Below are 15,557 nucleotides of genomic sequence, written 5' to 3'. Positions count from 1 at the left end.
GGGAACATATTTAGTAGGTGATCTAGGGAAAAACTAGGTCGTTACTAGTCTCTCCTAATCAAACAAATTACCTAAACTAACCACTAAACACAAGTAAAGCGATAAGCAAGGATCTGTAATCCCCCGTAAATTTATAAGTTTTATTAATATATTTTAACGTATATTATTTATATTTAATTAGAATTTAGGAATTTTGAGTAATAAATATATAATTCACGTATACTTATTTATTACATTTTAATATTTTCAACGATTTACGAAATTGAAAATGATTTTAGAATTTTAAGTTAAAACGAATTCGAATTACGAAAACACGATCGATTGAATTTAGAAAACAATCCTAATCATTTTGGATTCAAACAACCTTAATCCTAAGCCAAGCCCAAATTGATAAAGCCCAAAATAAGTAAGCCCATAATTCCCTACCCTTGCTTCAACTTCACGTGAAACCCATCTCAACCCTCTACTCCACTTCACGTAAAACAGCTTCAAACACCTCCTTCTTCTTGCTTCAACATCCACGGCGCACAACCCTGCCCTCTCTTGTCTCAGCCGCCGCCGTCGATCAACCGCCACCCGACCACCGTCGTTCCTCCTCCTCCTGTGCACGGTAATTCCTTCCTCCTTCCTCTTCTCTTTCGTTTCTCTTTCTTTCGTTTTTATTCCCCCTTAATCGCGGGTTCTGTTTCGCACAGCCACCACAACCGTCGTCACCACCTAATCACTGGTGCTGCGCCGCCCTTGCCGCGCCACCTTGCTGCACCTCCCGTCGACCGTCGCGTCGCTGCAGTCAAGCCGCGCTTGCTTCTCCTCCTCCTTGTTTACTCCTTGCGCAAGCCAGTCCCAACCACCTGCAATTACCCGCGACCACCAACACCAGTCGCGCCGCCCAGTCACGTCGCCACCAGCCGCGCCTCCCTCGTCGTCGTGCCTGCACCAGCCGCCGGCAGTCCCTCTCCTCCTCCTCCTCTCCTTTTGGTTATTTCTTAAACCCTAAGTTATTTAAATATTTTAATTAAGTTTATTAATTTGAATTTATGCTCTTGAATTTAAATTATGTTCTTGAATCTAAATTATATGTTTTTATGATTTAACTAGAATTTTCAGATTTACATATTATGTTTAAATAATGAATTTAATAACGTTTTAATAATTTAAATTGCGTTTCTTGAATTTAAATTATAAGCTTTATGATTTAATTGTGGATTTCAGAATTTTAGGTTTGCATAATTAAATTATTAATTTTCAGATTAGGTAATTGAAATGAAATAATGATTTTAATTATTAAAGTGTGAATTTTTAAGGTTTTTAATGATTTAAATCATAATAGAATGGTTATATATTATTAAAGCTATTATTTTTATGATTTTAAGAACATTGATTATGTTTTAGAGTAGTTTGAAATTAGTTTATATTGCTGGAAATTAAAGTATGATGTTTGTAAAGAGTTTTCAACGAATTTCAATCACTAATTCAATAATTATGATGCTAGGAAATCAGATGTTCAAGTTTAACGTTAGGGAAGGTTCTGAATATGTTTAGGATGTATTTAGAATGCTTTATTATGGTTGCGAAAATTGATTGGGAATATTTGTTGGTTGTGTTAGGCGAAGAATTCTCTTTAGGCGACTTTTGAAAGTGTTAAAGTGGTCTATCAGTTTGTTTACACAAGGTACGTACATACCTGTGTGCTTGGAATGTGTGCTAATTGTTGAAACCATGTTGAATTGTTGATGAACTTGATTATGTTAATGTTGTTGATGAACTTAGTCAGGTTGAAATTGCATGTTTGATACTGTGGGATGAACATATTAAACTTATATTGCATTATGAGAATTGTAACATGTTAGTATGGATGATTGATACAAACATGTTGGTTGGGAACACTAGATTATTCTATATGTTGGTTTGGATCGATTGATTATTGTTCCCTTCTTAGCTTTTCACTACTTTATGAGGGCGGTGGACCTTGTTTAGTAAGTTGAAACTTTATACCCATATACAGGGTTGATCATGGTTAAAGGAAAGGTTGGGTAAATTGGAATGAGTCTTGATTGATGCCTTTATGATCACTTACTTAATTTCAAGATAAAAACAGTTGTGAACGAATGTGGATTGTATGCCTTATGTGGTTGTTGAGTCATAACAGAGTCTCAATTTGTAAATCATGTAAAGTGAAACTGAGTAGCAATAGCTTTAGACTGTGCACGTCTAAAGTGACGGACAAACAGGAGTTGGGGTTCATGGTGGTAGCCCATGGCCTTTTCTGGGACCGGATTGATCACCGTGTTCTATTTTTATTAAAACGTTCCTCGATATCGCAGGTCACTGAGGTTACGGAGTCGCGCCCGTACCTCGTCTTCCTTAGTGAAGACTTCTGGACGGTCAACTCGGTCCATTGTCTATTTCAACTAAAATAATATTATTGCTAAAAGTCTAGCCTAGTCTAGTCTGGTCAAGTATGGTCGTCAAACTATCATGTTTTGTCTGCCCTTGTTTGTGTTCATTAGTATCATGTTAGGGTTGTTCGTTTAATAGAATCATGTTAGGATTATTATTGATTTAGTATGTAGTACTCAGCTTTGCTGATTACGTACTTTTGCTTGTGCATGTTGATCATGGCTATGCCTTATTGATCCTGTGATGACCCAATCTTTGGTGAGCAGTCTCTAAGGATCAATAAGCATTGTCCATCTGCAGGTTTGAAGATGTTGCATCATTGGGATCGGGAATAGAGAGCTTGTATTTAGTTTTGATTTGCTAAGTTGACTTGGGTTTGTTTAAATGGACTTTAAACTTGTCATACTATTTATATTTCCTTATTTTCGTTGGTTGATTTTTGGGACTAAACCTGTAATCGATTATTTATAAACCTAAAGTTAGTTTTATGTTTTCCGCTGCAAAATTCTGAATAAGCCGTTACGTTTTCACACGGGCGATAATGCCTTGATAATTCTCTATGTTTTATATTAAAAGGTTATTTTAGAAAAGAGAGAATTGTCGGGGTGTTACAGGATCGGAATCCACAAGGACTAAGGTGCGCTAATTTGTGCTAATCGAACAACATGCTAGGTCGAAATGAGTTGGAAAGTCAACTAACCAACTAAAACTAAATCAACTAAACTAACTACCAAAGGACAAACATGGTCAAGGAATGAGATCAAATACCAACAATAATGAAACAAGTATATGAGCAACAATTAAGAGCGATGATGCACAAGCAAAGCATAATGAGACATTGGTTGGAAATAGATCCCCAAATGACTCCTGCCTTGGATCAATTGCCACACACATACCTGCTTGCCACACACATACCTGCTTGGCTACAGGGCAAAGATTCTTCTTTGGATCCAGTTCCTGCAGTGATTTTGGATCAACGATCTGTGCAGTCTCAAAATCAAACTAAGGTCCAGTTGTTGGTTCAATGGGAAGATACTGTTCCACATGATGCTACTTGGGTGGATGCTTCCACTTTTCAGTCCAAATTTCCTCACTTTACTATTGTGCAAACTTGAGGACAAGTTGCTTAAGGGGGATGGAATGTTAAGGGAAATTATATATAAAGTCAAGGTTTAGAAGTCAATATGTTGACTTTATGATTTAGCATTGACTTTCTGTTATTGTTTGCAACTGAATTCTAACTGAATTCTGTTATGCTTGAGTTACTTGTTTTTCAAGCTAACTAACAAGAATTGTAGTATATAGACAAATGATGTAAGCTACGATTAAATCATGAAATATATTACAACTTCTCTCTCTAAATTCTCCTTCCTTAATTCTCTTCTTCTCTTCTTCTGTTTCTGAATCTTCTTCTTCTTCCTTCTGGTGCAAACTATCTTCTTCTTCTTCTTAATTCTGTAATCTGTCACAAAGTTGGCAACAGGATCAAGTATCCTGCAACATTGGTATCAGAGCTGCTCTGATTACACTTGATGATTGCTAATCTAGTGTAGTCTATTAAGAAATCAATCGCAGAATCTGGGTTCACATTAGGCAACAGAAACTTCTGGAATTGATTGATCAAAGCAATCTGGCTCTTGCAACTCGACGTGCAATGGATGATCATCTGAAACAATTGGAGGAGAAAATGCTCGAGCAATCAAGAAGAGTGGAAAGTCAATCTGCTCAGATTGAAGATCAGTCCAAGAAACTTGATGGTTTGATGAATCTGCTGCTGGAGATGAAGAACAAATGAGAGATTCCACTTCTGAAAACAGCAAGAATACTGGTGCTACCAAGGATGGTAATTCTCCTAAAACTTTTGGGTATAATCCTAAAATTTCTTTTCCAAAATTCGATGGTACAAACAGTAGAGTTTGGATTAAAAAGTGCAGTACATATTTTAGCCTGTGTAATGTGAGTGATGAACATAAGGTGGATTTGGCATCATTGAACATGATTGACAAGGCAGAAAAATGGGTGACAAGTTATTTGTCAGTTAAAAGGAATGTTGATTGGGGTGAATTTTGTCTGGATTTGTCTGCAAGATTTAAAGATGTAAGGGGAACTAACACAGTAGAACAATTCAATAAGTTGCAGCAAACTGATTCCATAGAGTCATATTTAGACAATTTTGAAGATTTAAAGTCTGATGTCTTGAATACTCACCATGAATTGCCTGAAGAGTTTGTGTTGGAAAGTTTTATTGGAGGCTTAAACCCAACTGTGAAACCTTTTGTTAGGGCTTTTAGACCTACTACCATTGCTGAAGCTGTTGAATTTGCTAGGCTTCAAGAAGAACAGACTATTGCTTTTTCACAGAAACCTTATACAACCAAGCCAAATTCTTATTCACAAAAAGCCATTCAAGCCATACCTTTGAACTTCAGCAAACCCACAAATGCTAGCCTGCCTGCATTACTACCTACACCAAATACAAAACCTACTCAAATGACCAAATTCAACCCAAGATATGCCAAGAACTTTTGGCACATTCCAGCAGATGTAAGGGCTGACAAAATTGCTAAGGGTTTGTGTTATTACTGTGATGCACCATATGACAGAACACACAAATGTCAATTCAAAGAACCACAGTTGTTCACTGTGGAAATATCCAGTAGTAATGAGGAGAAAGGGTCAGATGTTAGTGAGGATGATGGGGATGATGAGTTGGATAGTACTAGAGTAGCTGAGCCAATTTTATCTCTTAATGCATTGTCTGGCAACCAGAATTTCCAAACAATGAGGGTGACAGGCACTAGGAATAATAAATTGTTCCATGTTTTGGTTGATTCTGGTAGCACTCACAACTTCTTGGATTTGGAGTTAGCTAAGAAATTGGGTTGTACTATTGAATCCATACCTTCTCAGCATGTAACAGTAGCTGATGGAAATCACCTAGCATATCAACATGTCTCCAAAGGGTTCACTTGGACCATGCAAGGGAGAACTTTTACAGCTGATATGATGTTGATATCCTTGGGGGGTTGTGATATGGTTCTTGGAGTTCAATGGCTAGCAACATTGGGCCCTATTTGTTGGGATTTCAAAGCTTTGCTTATGGAGTTTCACTTGGATGGATGTCAGTTTGTCTTACAGGGTATACACCCACAGAAAGTGAAAGTAGTGGAGGGTGCACCTTCAGCAAAGTTGTTCAGTAATGCAGTCCAGCTTTGTTTGTTACAAGTAAGGGATATGTCCTTTCAACCTGTACAGCAATCAGCCAATCAACAACATGAGGACAGTGAACTGAAAGCTTTGAAAGAACAGTACAAAGACATTTTTGCTGACCCTGGGGATTTGCCACCTCACATGGGGGTATTTGATCACACAATCCCATTAGAGCCTAATGCAAGGCCAGTAAACATAAGGCCTTACAGATATCCATTAAAACAGAGAGATGTGATTGAACAATTAGTTCAAGATATGCTGGAGAGGGGGGTCATACAGAACAGTTCAAGCCCATTTTCATCTCCTGTAGTTTTGGTGGGAAAGAAAGATGGTACCTGGAGATTATGTGTAGATTATAGAGAATTAAACAACAGAACCATTAAGAATAAGTTCCCTATACCTGTTATAGATGAGTTGATTGATGAATTAGCAGGTGCTTCAGTGTTTACTAAACTTGACTTGAGGGCTGGTTACCATCAGCTTAGGGTTCAAGAGAGTGATGTTTATAAAACTGCTTTTAAAACACATTCAGGTCACTTTGAGTTCTTGGTAATGCCATTTGGTCTAACCAATGCACCTGCCTCATTTCAGAGTTGGATGTATGGTGTTTTTAAGCCTTTACTTAGAAAATGTGTGTTAGTCTTTTTTGATGATATATTGGTTTACAGTAGATCCAAAGAGCAACATTGGTCACATTTGGCTCAAGTGCTTGAGTTAATGAGGTGTAATAAGATGTTTGCCAAAGCTAGTAAGTGTTGTTTTGCTATTGACAAGGTTGAATACCTTGGTCACTACATTTCTGCAATAGGGGTAGAAACTGATCCCAATAAGATAGCTGCTGTGGAGAGTTGGCCTGTTCCAACATCAGTGAAGGAATTGAGAAGTTTTTTAGGGTTGGATGGATATTACAGGAAGTTTATTATGCATTATTCTCTCATCAGTAAACCTCTAACTGATTTACTGAAAAAAGGGGCTTTTGTTTGGTCTGATACAACTCAGGATGCTTTCACTACTCTTAAGCAAGCTTTGGTTTCTGCTCCAGTGCTAGCAGTTCCTGACTTCTCTAAAACATTTGTGGTGGAGACTGATGCCTCAAATACAGGTATTGGTGCAGTTCTGATGCAGGATAATCACCCTTTGGCATTCATCAGCAGAGCTTTAGGACCAAAGTGGCAGAAATTATCTGTGTATGAGAAAGAATTGCTTGCCATTGTGTTTGCTGTTCAGAAATGGGAACAATACTTGATGAGTTCACATTTCACTATTAGAACTGATCAGAAAAGCTTGAAGTGGCTTCTTCAACAGAAGGTATCCACACCATTTCAGCAATTTTGGCTTTCTAAACTCATGGGATTTGACTATGACATTCAGTATAAGTCTGGAAAAGAAAATGTAGCTGCTGATGCCCTTTCTAGAGTGCCTGGAGCCACTATTTTGTGTATGGCTATTTCTGTTGTCAACTCTGATCTTACTGCTTTAATCAAAGCCAGTTATATGTTGGATAACTCCTTGTTGGCCATTGTTACTAAGCTGCGGAATGGTGAATCTGTTGACAATTACTCCTTACAAGATGGTTTGGTTAGGAGGAGAGGAAAACTGGTTTTAGGGTCTGATTTGGTTTTAAAGAATAAGGTGATAAATTGGCTGCATTCCTCTCCTGAAAGTGGTCACTCAGGAAGGGATTTAACTATTAAAAGGGTGCAAAGTCTCTTTTACTGGAAGGGTTTGGCAACAGATGTGAGGCTCTTTGTGAAGCAATGTAAGACATGTCAATCTTCCAAATATGATACTGCAGCTAGTCCTGGTTTATTACAACCATTGCCAATTCCTGAAGCTGTATGGTTTGATATTTCAATGGACTTCATTACTGGTTTGCCTAAATCAGGAGGAAAAGATGCCATTTTTGTTGTAGTGGACAGATTGAGCAAATACAGTCACTTTATGGCTTTGTCCCATCCTTATACTGCTATTCAGGTAGCTCAATCATACCTTGATAATGTCTTTAAACTTCATGGGTGGCCAAGGAGCATTGTCAGTGATAGAGATGCTATATTTTTGAGCCAGTTTTGGAAGGGTTTGTTCAGTCTTCATGGTACTGAATTCATGTTGTCTTCCTCTTATCACCCTGAGACTGATGGACAAACTGAAGTAGTTAACAGATGCTTAGAAACATACTTAAGGTGCATGTGTAGTGACCAACCTAAAGATTGGTCTGCTTGGTTACCAGTAGCTGAGTGGTGGTTCAACACTCACTTTCACTCCAGTATTCAACTTACTCCTTATGAGGTGGTTTATGGCTAACCTCCACCATTGCACCTTCCTTATCTTCCAGGAGAATCTGTTGTGGATAGAAGCCTTCAAAGAAGGGAGCAAATGATTGATTTGGTAAAATTTCATTTCATGAGGGCTCAACACAGAATGAAACACCAAGCTGATAAAAAGAGATCTGATAGGTCTTTTTCTGTGGGAGATTGGGTCTGGTTAAGGCTGCAACCCTATAGACAATTCACAGTGCAGAATAGGGGGAATCAGAAGCTGTCTCCAAAATATTATGGACCTTTCCAAGTGATTGATTGTGTTGGCAAGGTAGCTTACAAGCTACAATTACCAGAATCAGCTAAAATTCACAATGTGTTTCATGTTTCTCAATTGAAGGTGTTTCATGGGTCTTTGCCAATTGCCACACACATACCTGCTTGGCTACAGGGCAAAGATTCTTCTTTGGATCCAGTTCCTGCAGTGATTTTGGATCAACGATCTGTGCAGTCTCAAAATCAAACTAAGGTCCAGTTGTTGGTTCAATGGGAAGATACTGTTCCACATGATGCTACTTGGGTGGATGCTTCCACTTTTCAGTCCAAATTTCCTCACTTTACTATTGTGCAAACTTGAGGACAAGTTGCTTAAGGGGGATGGAATGTTAAGGGAAATTATATATAAAGTCAAGGTTTAGAAGTCAATATGTTGACTTTATGATTTAGCATTGACTTTCTGTTATTGTTTGCAACTGAATTCTAACTGAATTCTGTTATGCTTGAGTTACTTGTTTTTCAAGCTAACTAACAAGAATTGTAGTATATAGACAAATGATGTAAGCTACGATTAAATCATGAAATATATTACAACTTCTCTCTCTAAATTCTCCTTCCTTAATTCTCTTCTTCTCTTCTTCTGTTTCTGAATCTTCTTCTTCTTCCTTCTGGTGCAAACTATCTTCTTCTTCTTCTTAATTTTGTAATCTGTCACAAAGTTGGCAACAGGATCAAGTATCCTGCAACATAATAAATTAACCTAAATTTAATTTTGTAAAAGGCAATTACTTAAATCTAATTTGATTTTGACTATTGATAATGTATTGTAGTAATATATGAAGCTAAACTATGTGGAGAAAGAAAGTGTAGATAATAACAAACTAGTTTTTTGAATTAGGTGGTGCTCCGATTATTACCTTAAAAATCATATTGATGTTATTACATACAGAAAAGGATGATTGCATGTTATTATTATTTTATTATCTTTACTAGTTTGCAATTTATATAAATTTTTATTTGGGAAAGAGAGACATCAACTATTTTTATTTTTAAAACTTGAGATCAGTGTTCGAGTCTTGTATAGACAATATTTGTATTTTTTTAAAATTGTAAACGCGTGGAGTAAGACCGTTTAAAAGAGGGAAGAGGAAGAGCGTCACGTGGTAGATGAACTTGATTATAAATGCTCTTTTATATATAATATTGATAGATGTTCTGGTTTTCGAATTTGCCAAAATGAAGCCAGTTAATAAAATGAAAGATTGACTAGAGGACCACGTGGCCGATGAAATTGATTATAAACACCATTTAATATATATTTTTTTTTTATAGATGTTTTGGTTTTTTCGTATTTGTCAAAATGAAACTAGAAAGGAAGAGAGAGAGAGAGGTTTTGGTTTTTTCGTATTTGTCAAAATGAAACTAGAAAGGAAGAGAGAGAGAGAGAGAGAGAGAGAGAGGTTCAAGTTGAAAGGAAGTGAGAAAGCCGCCAGAAAGGATAATAAATTGAGAATTTAACTCTAAAAATATTCTCCTTCTGTTTCTTCTTGTTTTTCCTATTTAAAACCTTGTTGTTAGACAAAGAAACACAAACCAAGAAGAACAAATAGAGATGAAGGAAGTACTTCTTATTTTTTAACTGACTTATGCTTACTAGTTGACACTAGGACAATCAAATCGTGTCATCCGTCGGTTACAGATCAGGTATAACCGGTTCAGATTAATCAGATAATGCAGTTGTGCGGGATCATTGTGATTATATGGATTGACAACCCTTAGTAATAGTGGCTAGTTGAGAGCCCTCCTCGACCTATAATTTTTTCATTGTTATGTAGTGGACCTATCAAGGCCCAACCCAGAAGAACCGGGCGTGTATGAACAAGGCGGGTGATAGACTTTTTGCCAGGATCCGGCCTGATCCATATGATACCATAAGGTCCATAGCAAAACCCAATGAATGTGTCTTATTTAAAAACCCAAAACAAAACCCTAAAATCGACTCCTTTGCCAACAACATTCGCCCCCTCACTTCTTCTGCAGCAGCTGAGAGAGAGAAAGAGAGAACAACAATGGAGGGTGGGAAAACAGTGAAAGATGTGTCTCCTCACGATTTCGTCAAAGCTTATGCTGCTCATCTTAAGCGCTCCGGCAAGGTTTCCCTCTTTCTCTTTTATCTTTTCGATTTCATGTTTTGTGATTGAATGATGTTAATATTGTACTTTATGATTAGGTTTTTGTTTGGGCATGTATATTTGCACATCACTTATTTTTACGAATTTTCCCCATTTTTTTTGTCATTAAGATTTTAGGGTTTCTATAGATTTATGTTTGACAAATTTGAATTTTTTAATCGAGTTTTCTGCCCTTTTTAGTGTTAGTAGCTGCAGTTTGAACTAGTTTGGATTAAACTGAGTGACAATGGGATGGAAATGGGTATTGTGCTGTAGAGTGAAGTTTAGAAAATCTAATTTCTGTAGTTTAGACCTAACACTTGGATAAAATAAGGGGGCGGCGGTGCTTTAATGAAGGCCAGTTTATTGATTTTCGTTGCTGTTTTCTTTCTTGATCTAATACGATAGAATGGCAAAAAGATAATATTGCTAATTAGATGACTTTATTTGCAATTCAATTAAGGCAGAATTCATGATTTTGGTTAATGCATCTATTTGTTGGTCTTTTATTAAAGAAATAGTATGAGATGCTTGTGTTGTTTGTGTGTTTGGCCCTATTAACAATTGTAGACAAGAGAGAAGGGAGAATTATTGATTTTGGTTAGTGCATCTTTTTGTTGATCTTATATGAAAGAGTGATAAAGATGTTAGTTTTGTTTATGAGATGGCCCTAGTTGCAATCTTTGACCCGAAGCTAGATTTTGATTTACCGTTTATTTGTTCTGCTATGTGCTCTGTAGATGGAGTTGCCTCACTGGACTGACATTGTCAAGACTGGTAAGCTCAAGGAACTCGCTCCATACGACCCTGACTGGTATTACACCAGAGCTGGTAAGTGCAGATTTTTCCTGGAAAGCTTTATTTGCTTGTCCACTTTAGTAATAAACTTTGTTGAATCTATGGTTCCTTTCTGTTTCATCTTTGCATATTTTTGTCAAGCAAACGTAGATTTTTGTCAGTTTCTTGGATAGGCTATTGTAGCACTAAAGGTTGGGGTTTTTTTTTTTTTTTAAACTTTTTTTTGTTTATGTGATAATTTTGTTGATCACTGTTACTTGTTCATTTCTAGTAAAGAGATGGCATTATAATAATGAATGTATATCTTTTTATTGTGTTTCTTTGTGAATGGATATCTTAATAAAGAAAACAAGGGGAGATAGTGACTGGATGGATTTCTTTGTATTCAGATTTTGACACAAAATCCTTATTTAAAGATTTCATGGTGCATTTAGGTCTTCATGTTCGAATTTCTATTCTATGGGGTTGCACATAGTTTCAAAAGCTTGTTTTTCTGCTTGTAAGTGATGAAAATCGTCGAGTTATGAGAGTATGATAGCCTGAGAGGTGTTGTGAAGTAGTAGGTTGTGAGTATCTTGTAGTACTGTGGTAGTAGATTATTTTTGATGTTGGGCTTTGTGGTTTTGTCGACTATTGAAGATATTCCAGGTTAAGTGAAAATTGCTTTCACCCTGCTTTTCGTTTCCTCTTAAACTACCTGAAAAATCTATGGGTTAGTGCAATAGGATTGTGTAATGCTGTGCATGCTATTTCTCACATCTGCTTGAACTTTGGATTGTACTTTTGTCTGTTTTTCGGTAGTTGATTAATGTTCATTCCTTTTGGCAGCTTCTATGGCAAGGAAGATCTACTTGAGGGGTGGACTTGGAGTTGGTGGCTTTAGGAGGATTTATGGAGGAAACCAGAGAAATGGTAGTCGCCCTCGTCACTTCTGCAAGAGCAGTGGTTCTGTTGCCCGTCACATTTTGCAGCAATTAGAGGCAGTGAAAATTGTTGAAATTGATCCTAAAGGGTAAGCACCAAGGCCTTTAATTTGCATTGCCATTTGTTATACAATCACTTGTTATCGCTGCCTTTATTTTGAACTCCGATATTCACAACAAGGAGCTTAATGAGCCAGTGTTTCTAGCTCGCAATGGGTAGTAATGTGTTGAAGAGTCTACTGACATTTGCATGTATGTTGTATTCAGGGGAAGGAAGATCACATCAAGCGGCCAACGAGATCTTGACCAAGTTGCTGGCAGAATTGGTGTTGAGGTGTAAGAATGCTGGTTTGCATCAGTCATTCGTTATAAGTCTAATGAAAACTAGTCGTAGAGGAACGTAAATCAAATTTCATCTTTTTGTGGCCTGTGTTGAATTTTGTTAGTTTTGCGATGATGTGCTAGTTGTCGGAGATTATTTTCGCTACGGACACACATGGTTATGAATCTTAATTTTATGAAATACATCTACTTGATTTCTGTCTTTGTTGTGGCTTTTGTTTGTTGAACTTGTAACCATGCCAGTCTCTATGATAGTAGCCGCAGTGGTGGGAAATTGGTTCATGTGACTGACAGACAACCCTCATCTTCATGATCAACAATTGCATGTTTGCAATGCGGAGAGAATGACAGTGAATGTGAAAATAGTGTCTTTTGCCTGAAACTCAGCTCCAGAATCACTCTAGTTTGGTTGACACTGTGTGGAGTTGATACATGGGAAGTTTAATTTCCTAGGAAGTGAACAGCAAAGAAGGCTGTCAAAAAAAAAAGAACAGCAAAGAAGTTGTTTGGTTGTCATGTGCACAGAAAGTGAACTTCTTAGGAATTTCTACTTCCCAAAAAGGGGAAGTTGCTTTTCATGGGAATTCTAATTGTCTATGTTTAACCAAACAAGAATACTCAATTCATAGGAAGTTAAAATTTACGGGAATTGTATTAATTTACGGGAATTGCAAATACAAGGAAAATTTAACTTTCCAAGTACCACCAAACATTAGAGTAGGAAAAAAAAGAATTGTTGCTACATACTTTAGGTAATAGAGTTCGAAGTTAAAGAAAGATTTTTCACTTGATTATCTATTACTATATATATTAAAAGAGACACCAGGAATGACATGTGTCAATTTCTGGTTCGATTTTTTCCCGCCAAAAATCCTTTCCTAAAAAAATATATCTACTTTATTCTATTTTTATTTTCTCTTCTTTTGTATAAATGTTTATAAATAGAAAATATTGTAGGATTATTAAATATGACATCATTAAACAATTTTAGTAATATTAATTTAGTCAGATCGTCATATCAATAATATAAAACATTCTTACTCAATATTTTGTTCATACTAAGCGTATCAAATATTAATTTGGTCAAACAATCATTAAAACATATAATATATAATAGAACGGAAATTGAATATTATATGATAAAATGAGTATGTTCGAGATTTATTAATTACGCAATAGATTTAAGGAATAAATATTTCAGTTAAAAAGGATGGTCAATTAATAATTTTAAAATAACCGTGCGTGCACGGGACCTAATCTAGTTTCAACAAAGTTTGAGTGTATATGTTATATTTAGCTATTTACTCCATGTGATGCAAGTTTGAATGAACACCGTTTAAAAAGAACTATAAAAGCTATGGTAAGATAGCAAAACAACTCAATTAGACTGGAATGATATTTCTTTCAGCCATGAGTGATTTAAAGATTGTACATAATAATTCTAAAATAAACTCCACAAAGGATATTATTCTATTTAGAGGAGTTAAGCTAAAGGTCGGGGTCTAACCTTTTGGTTTTTTCACCCTTTAGGACCTCAACCCTTTTTTTTCACCTTTTGGGGACTCATATTCATTTTCCGGCTAGTTAACCATAGTTTAACTCACCGTTAACCATACTATCACTCAAATACTAAATTAAGAAAAAGGTTAGGGTCTAACTTTTTGATTTTTTCACCGTTTAGGACCCGAATATTTTTTTTCACCGTTTGGGACCTCATATCCATTTTTTTATACCAACGTTATTTACTATAAAAAAAAAATCAGAAAATGCAAAAAAAAAGTTAGCGCTCAAATTAATTATTATAATAATAGTTATTAATATTTTTATTTATATTAATTATTATGTAATAATTGTTATTAATATATTTAACAACAACAACAACAACAACAATAATAATAATAATAATAATAATAATAATAATAATAATAACAATAACATTCGTTCTTTTTTTTTCATCGTTTGTGTTTTGCTTTGAATAAGGGTGTTGGAGCCCAATTAGTGGCTAGGCTCCCATCCAACTTTGTGTAATCGCTTCATAATAATAATAATAATAATAATAATAATAATAATAATAATAATAATAATAATAATAATAATAATAATAATAATAATAATAATAATAATAATAATAATAATAATAATTCATCTTCCCCAAACCCCATCATACAATTAAAACTACATAGTACTCTTCTCCAAACATCATAGATTATCTTTACTCATTCATAAGACCTTTAATAGTTGAAACTTAATTTACGTAATCCAATAACAACGGATTTGAATATGTTTATAGAAAATTTGAGGTCATAAATTTTAATTCGGAAATTGCTGATTAGTTTTGATCGAGTTAAGCATAAATCATTTAAATAACTCATCAAATATGAGCATAAATAATCCAATTGTCTTTACTCTCATAAAGCAATCAAGAACTAGTATGATATATTAACTTGTGATCAAAATCAGAATTCGTTTAAAATTAACCTATTTTTATTATTTTTACGTTTTTGTGTGGACATTATTAATATTCTTCAAACAAACCACAAACAATTATGAGGATATACCATCAATGGCGGATCTTCCTAACAACTTGGGTTCCGGGCGGAAAATTTCGTAGTGTATTTTTAGTTCCACCATCCCCGTAAACCTTTGAGTATAATTGTATGAATATCGTACTCTACTATATAAATTGCTTAATTCTTCTATTGTCATTGAACACCATACCGAATTTATAAAATATGATCAGCTTGTAAATAATTATTTGCTTCTTTATTCATTAGATTATTTGATACCCAAATCAATTTATATATGGGCTAAGTTTATGAATTAAGTTACATATTATTTCAATTTGAGCTTATTATATGTTAATGATTAGAAACTTTAATTGAATTGGAATTACATGAAAACTTAAATGAGGTCTCAAAAGGTGAAAAAAGAAAGTCCAGGTCCTGAAAGGTGAAAAAACGAAAAGATTAGTCCTCAAACTTTTGATGTACTTTAACCTTTTAACCCAAGGACCTAACCTTTTAATGTACTCTAGTTAAATTTGGCCGGAAAAGGAAAATGAGGTCCCAAACGGTGAAAAAAAAAGATAAGGGTCCTAAACGGTGAAAAGTATAAAAGGTTAGACCCCATTTATTAGCTTAACTCCTATTTAGAGAGATCAAAGTCCATTTGATATGATTCGA

At 35.4% G+C, this 15,557-nt stretch overlaps 1 protein-coding gene across 1 annotated transcript; it reads left to right on the top strand.

Annotated features, from left to right (window-relative positions):
* The first annotated feature begins 10,005 nt into the window (after positions 1-10,005).
* On the top strand, positions 10,006-12,579 carry LOC110794307 (40S ribosomal protein S19-1). Its single transcript, XM_021999256.2, has 4 exons — positions 10,006-10,294; positions 11,053-11,143; positions 11,939-12,122; positions 12,301-12,579. Exons 1-4 carry the CDS (start codon positions 10,016-10,018, stop codon positions 12,371-12,373), a joined length of 627 nt encoding a protein of 208 aa, XP_021854948.2. The 5' UTR covers positions 10,006-10,015; the 3' UTR covers positions 12,374-12,579.
* The last annotated feature ends 2,978 nt before the right edge of the window (positions 12,580-15,557 follow it).

Source organism: Spinacia oleracea, chromosome 1, assembly GCF_020520425.1.
Source record: "Spinacia oleracea cultivar Varoflay chromosome 1, BTI_SOV_V1, whole genome shotgun sequence".
Lineage (NCBI taxonomy): Eukaryota > Viridiplantae > Streptophyta > Magnoliopsida > Caryophyllales > Amaranthaceae > Spinacia > Spinacia oleracea.
This window is presented reverse-complemented; position numbering and strand designations above follow the sequence as displayed.

Coding starts and splice junctions, on each gene's coding strand:
- LOC110794307 (XM_021999256.2), top strand. CDS start 10,016: ATGAACAAGGCGGGTGATAGACTTTTTGCCAGGATCCGGCCTGATCCA. Junction 10,295..11,052: donor ATCTTAAGCGCTCCGGCAAG/GTTTCCCTCTTT, acceptor TGTGCTCTGTAG/ATGGAGTTGCCTCACTGGAC. Junction 12,123..12,300: donor GTTGAAATTGATCCTAAAGG/GTAAGCACCAAG, acceptor TGTTGTATTCAG/GGGAAGGAAGATCACATCAA.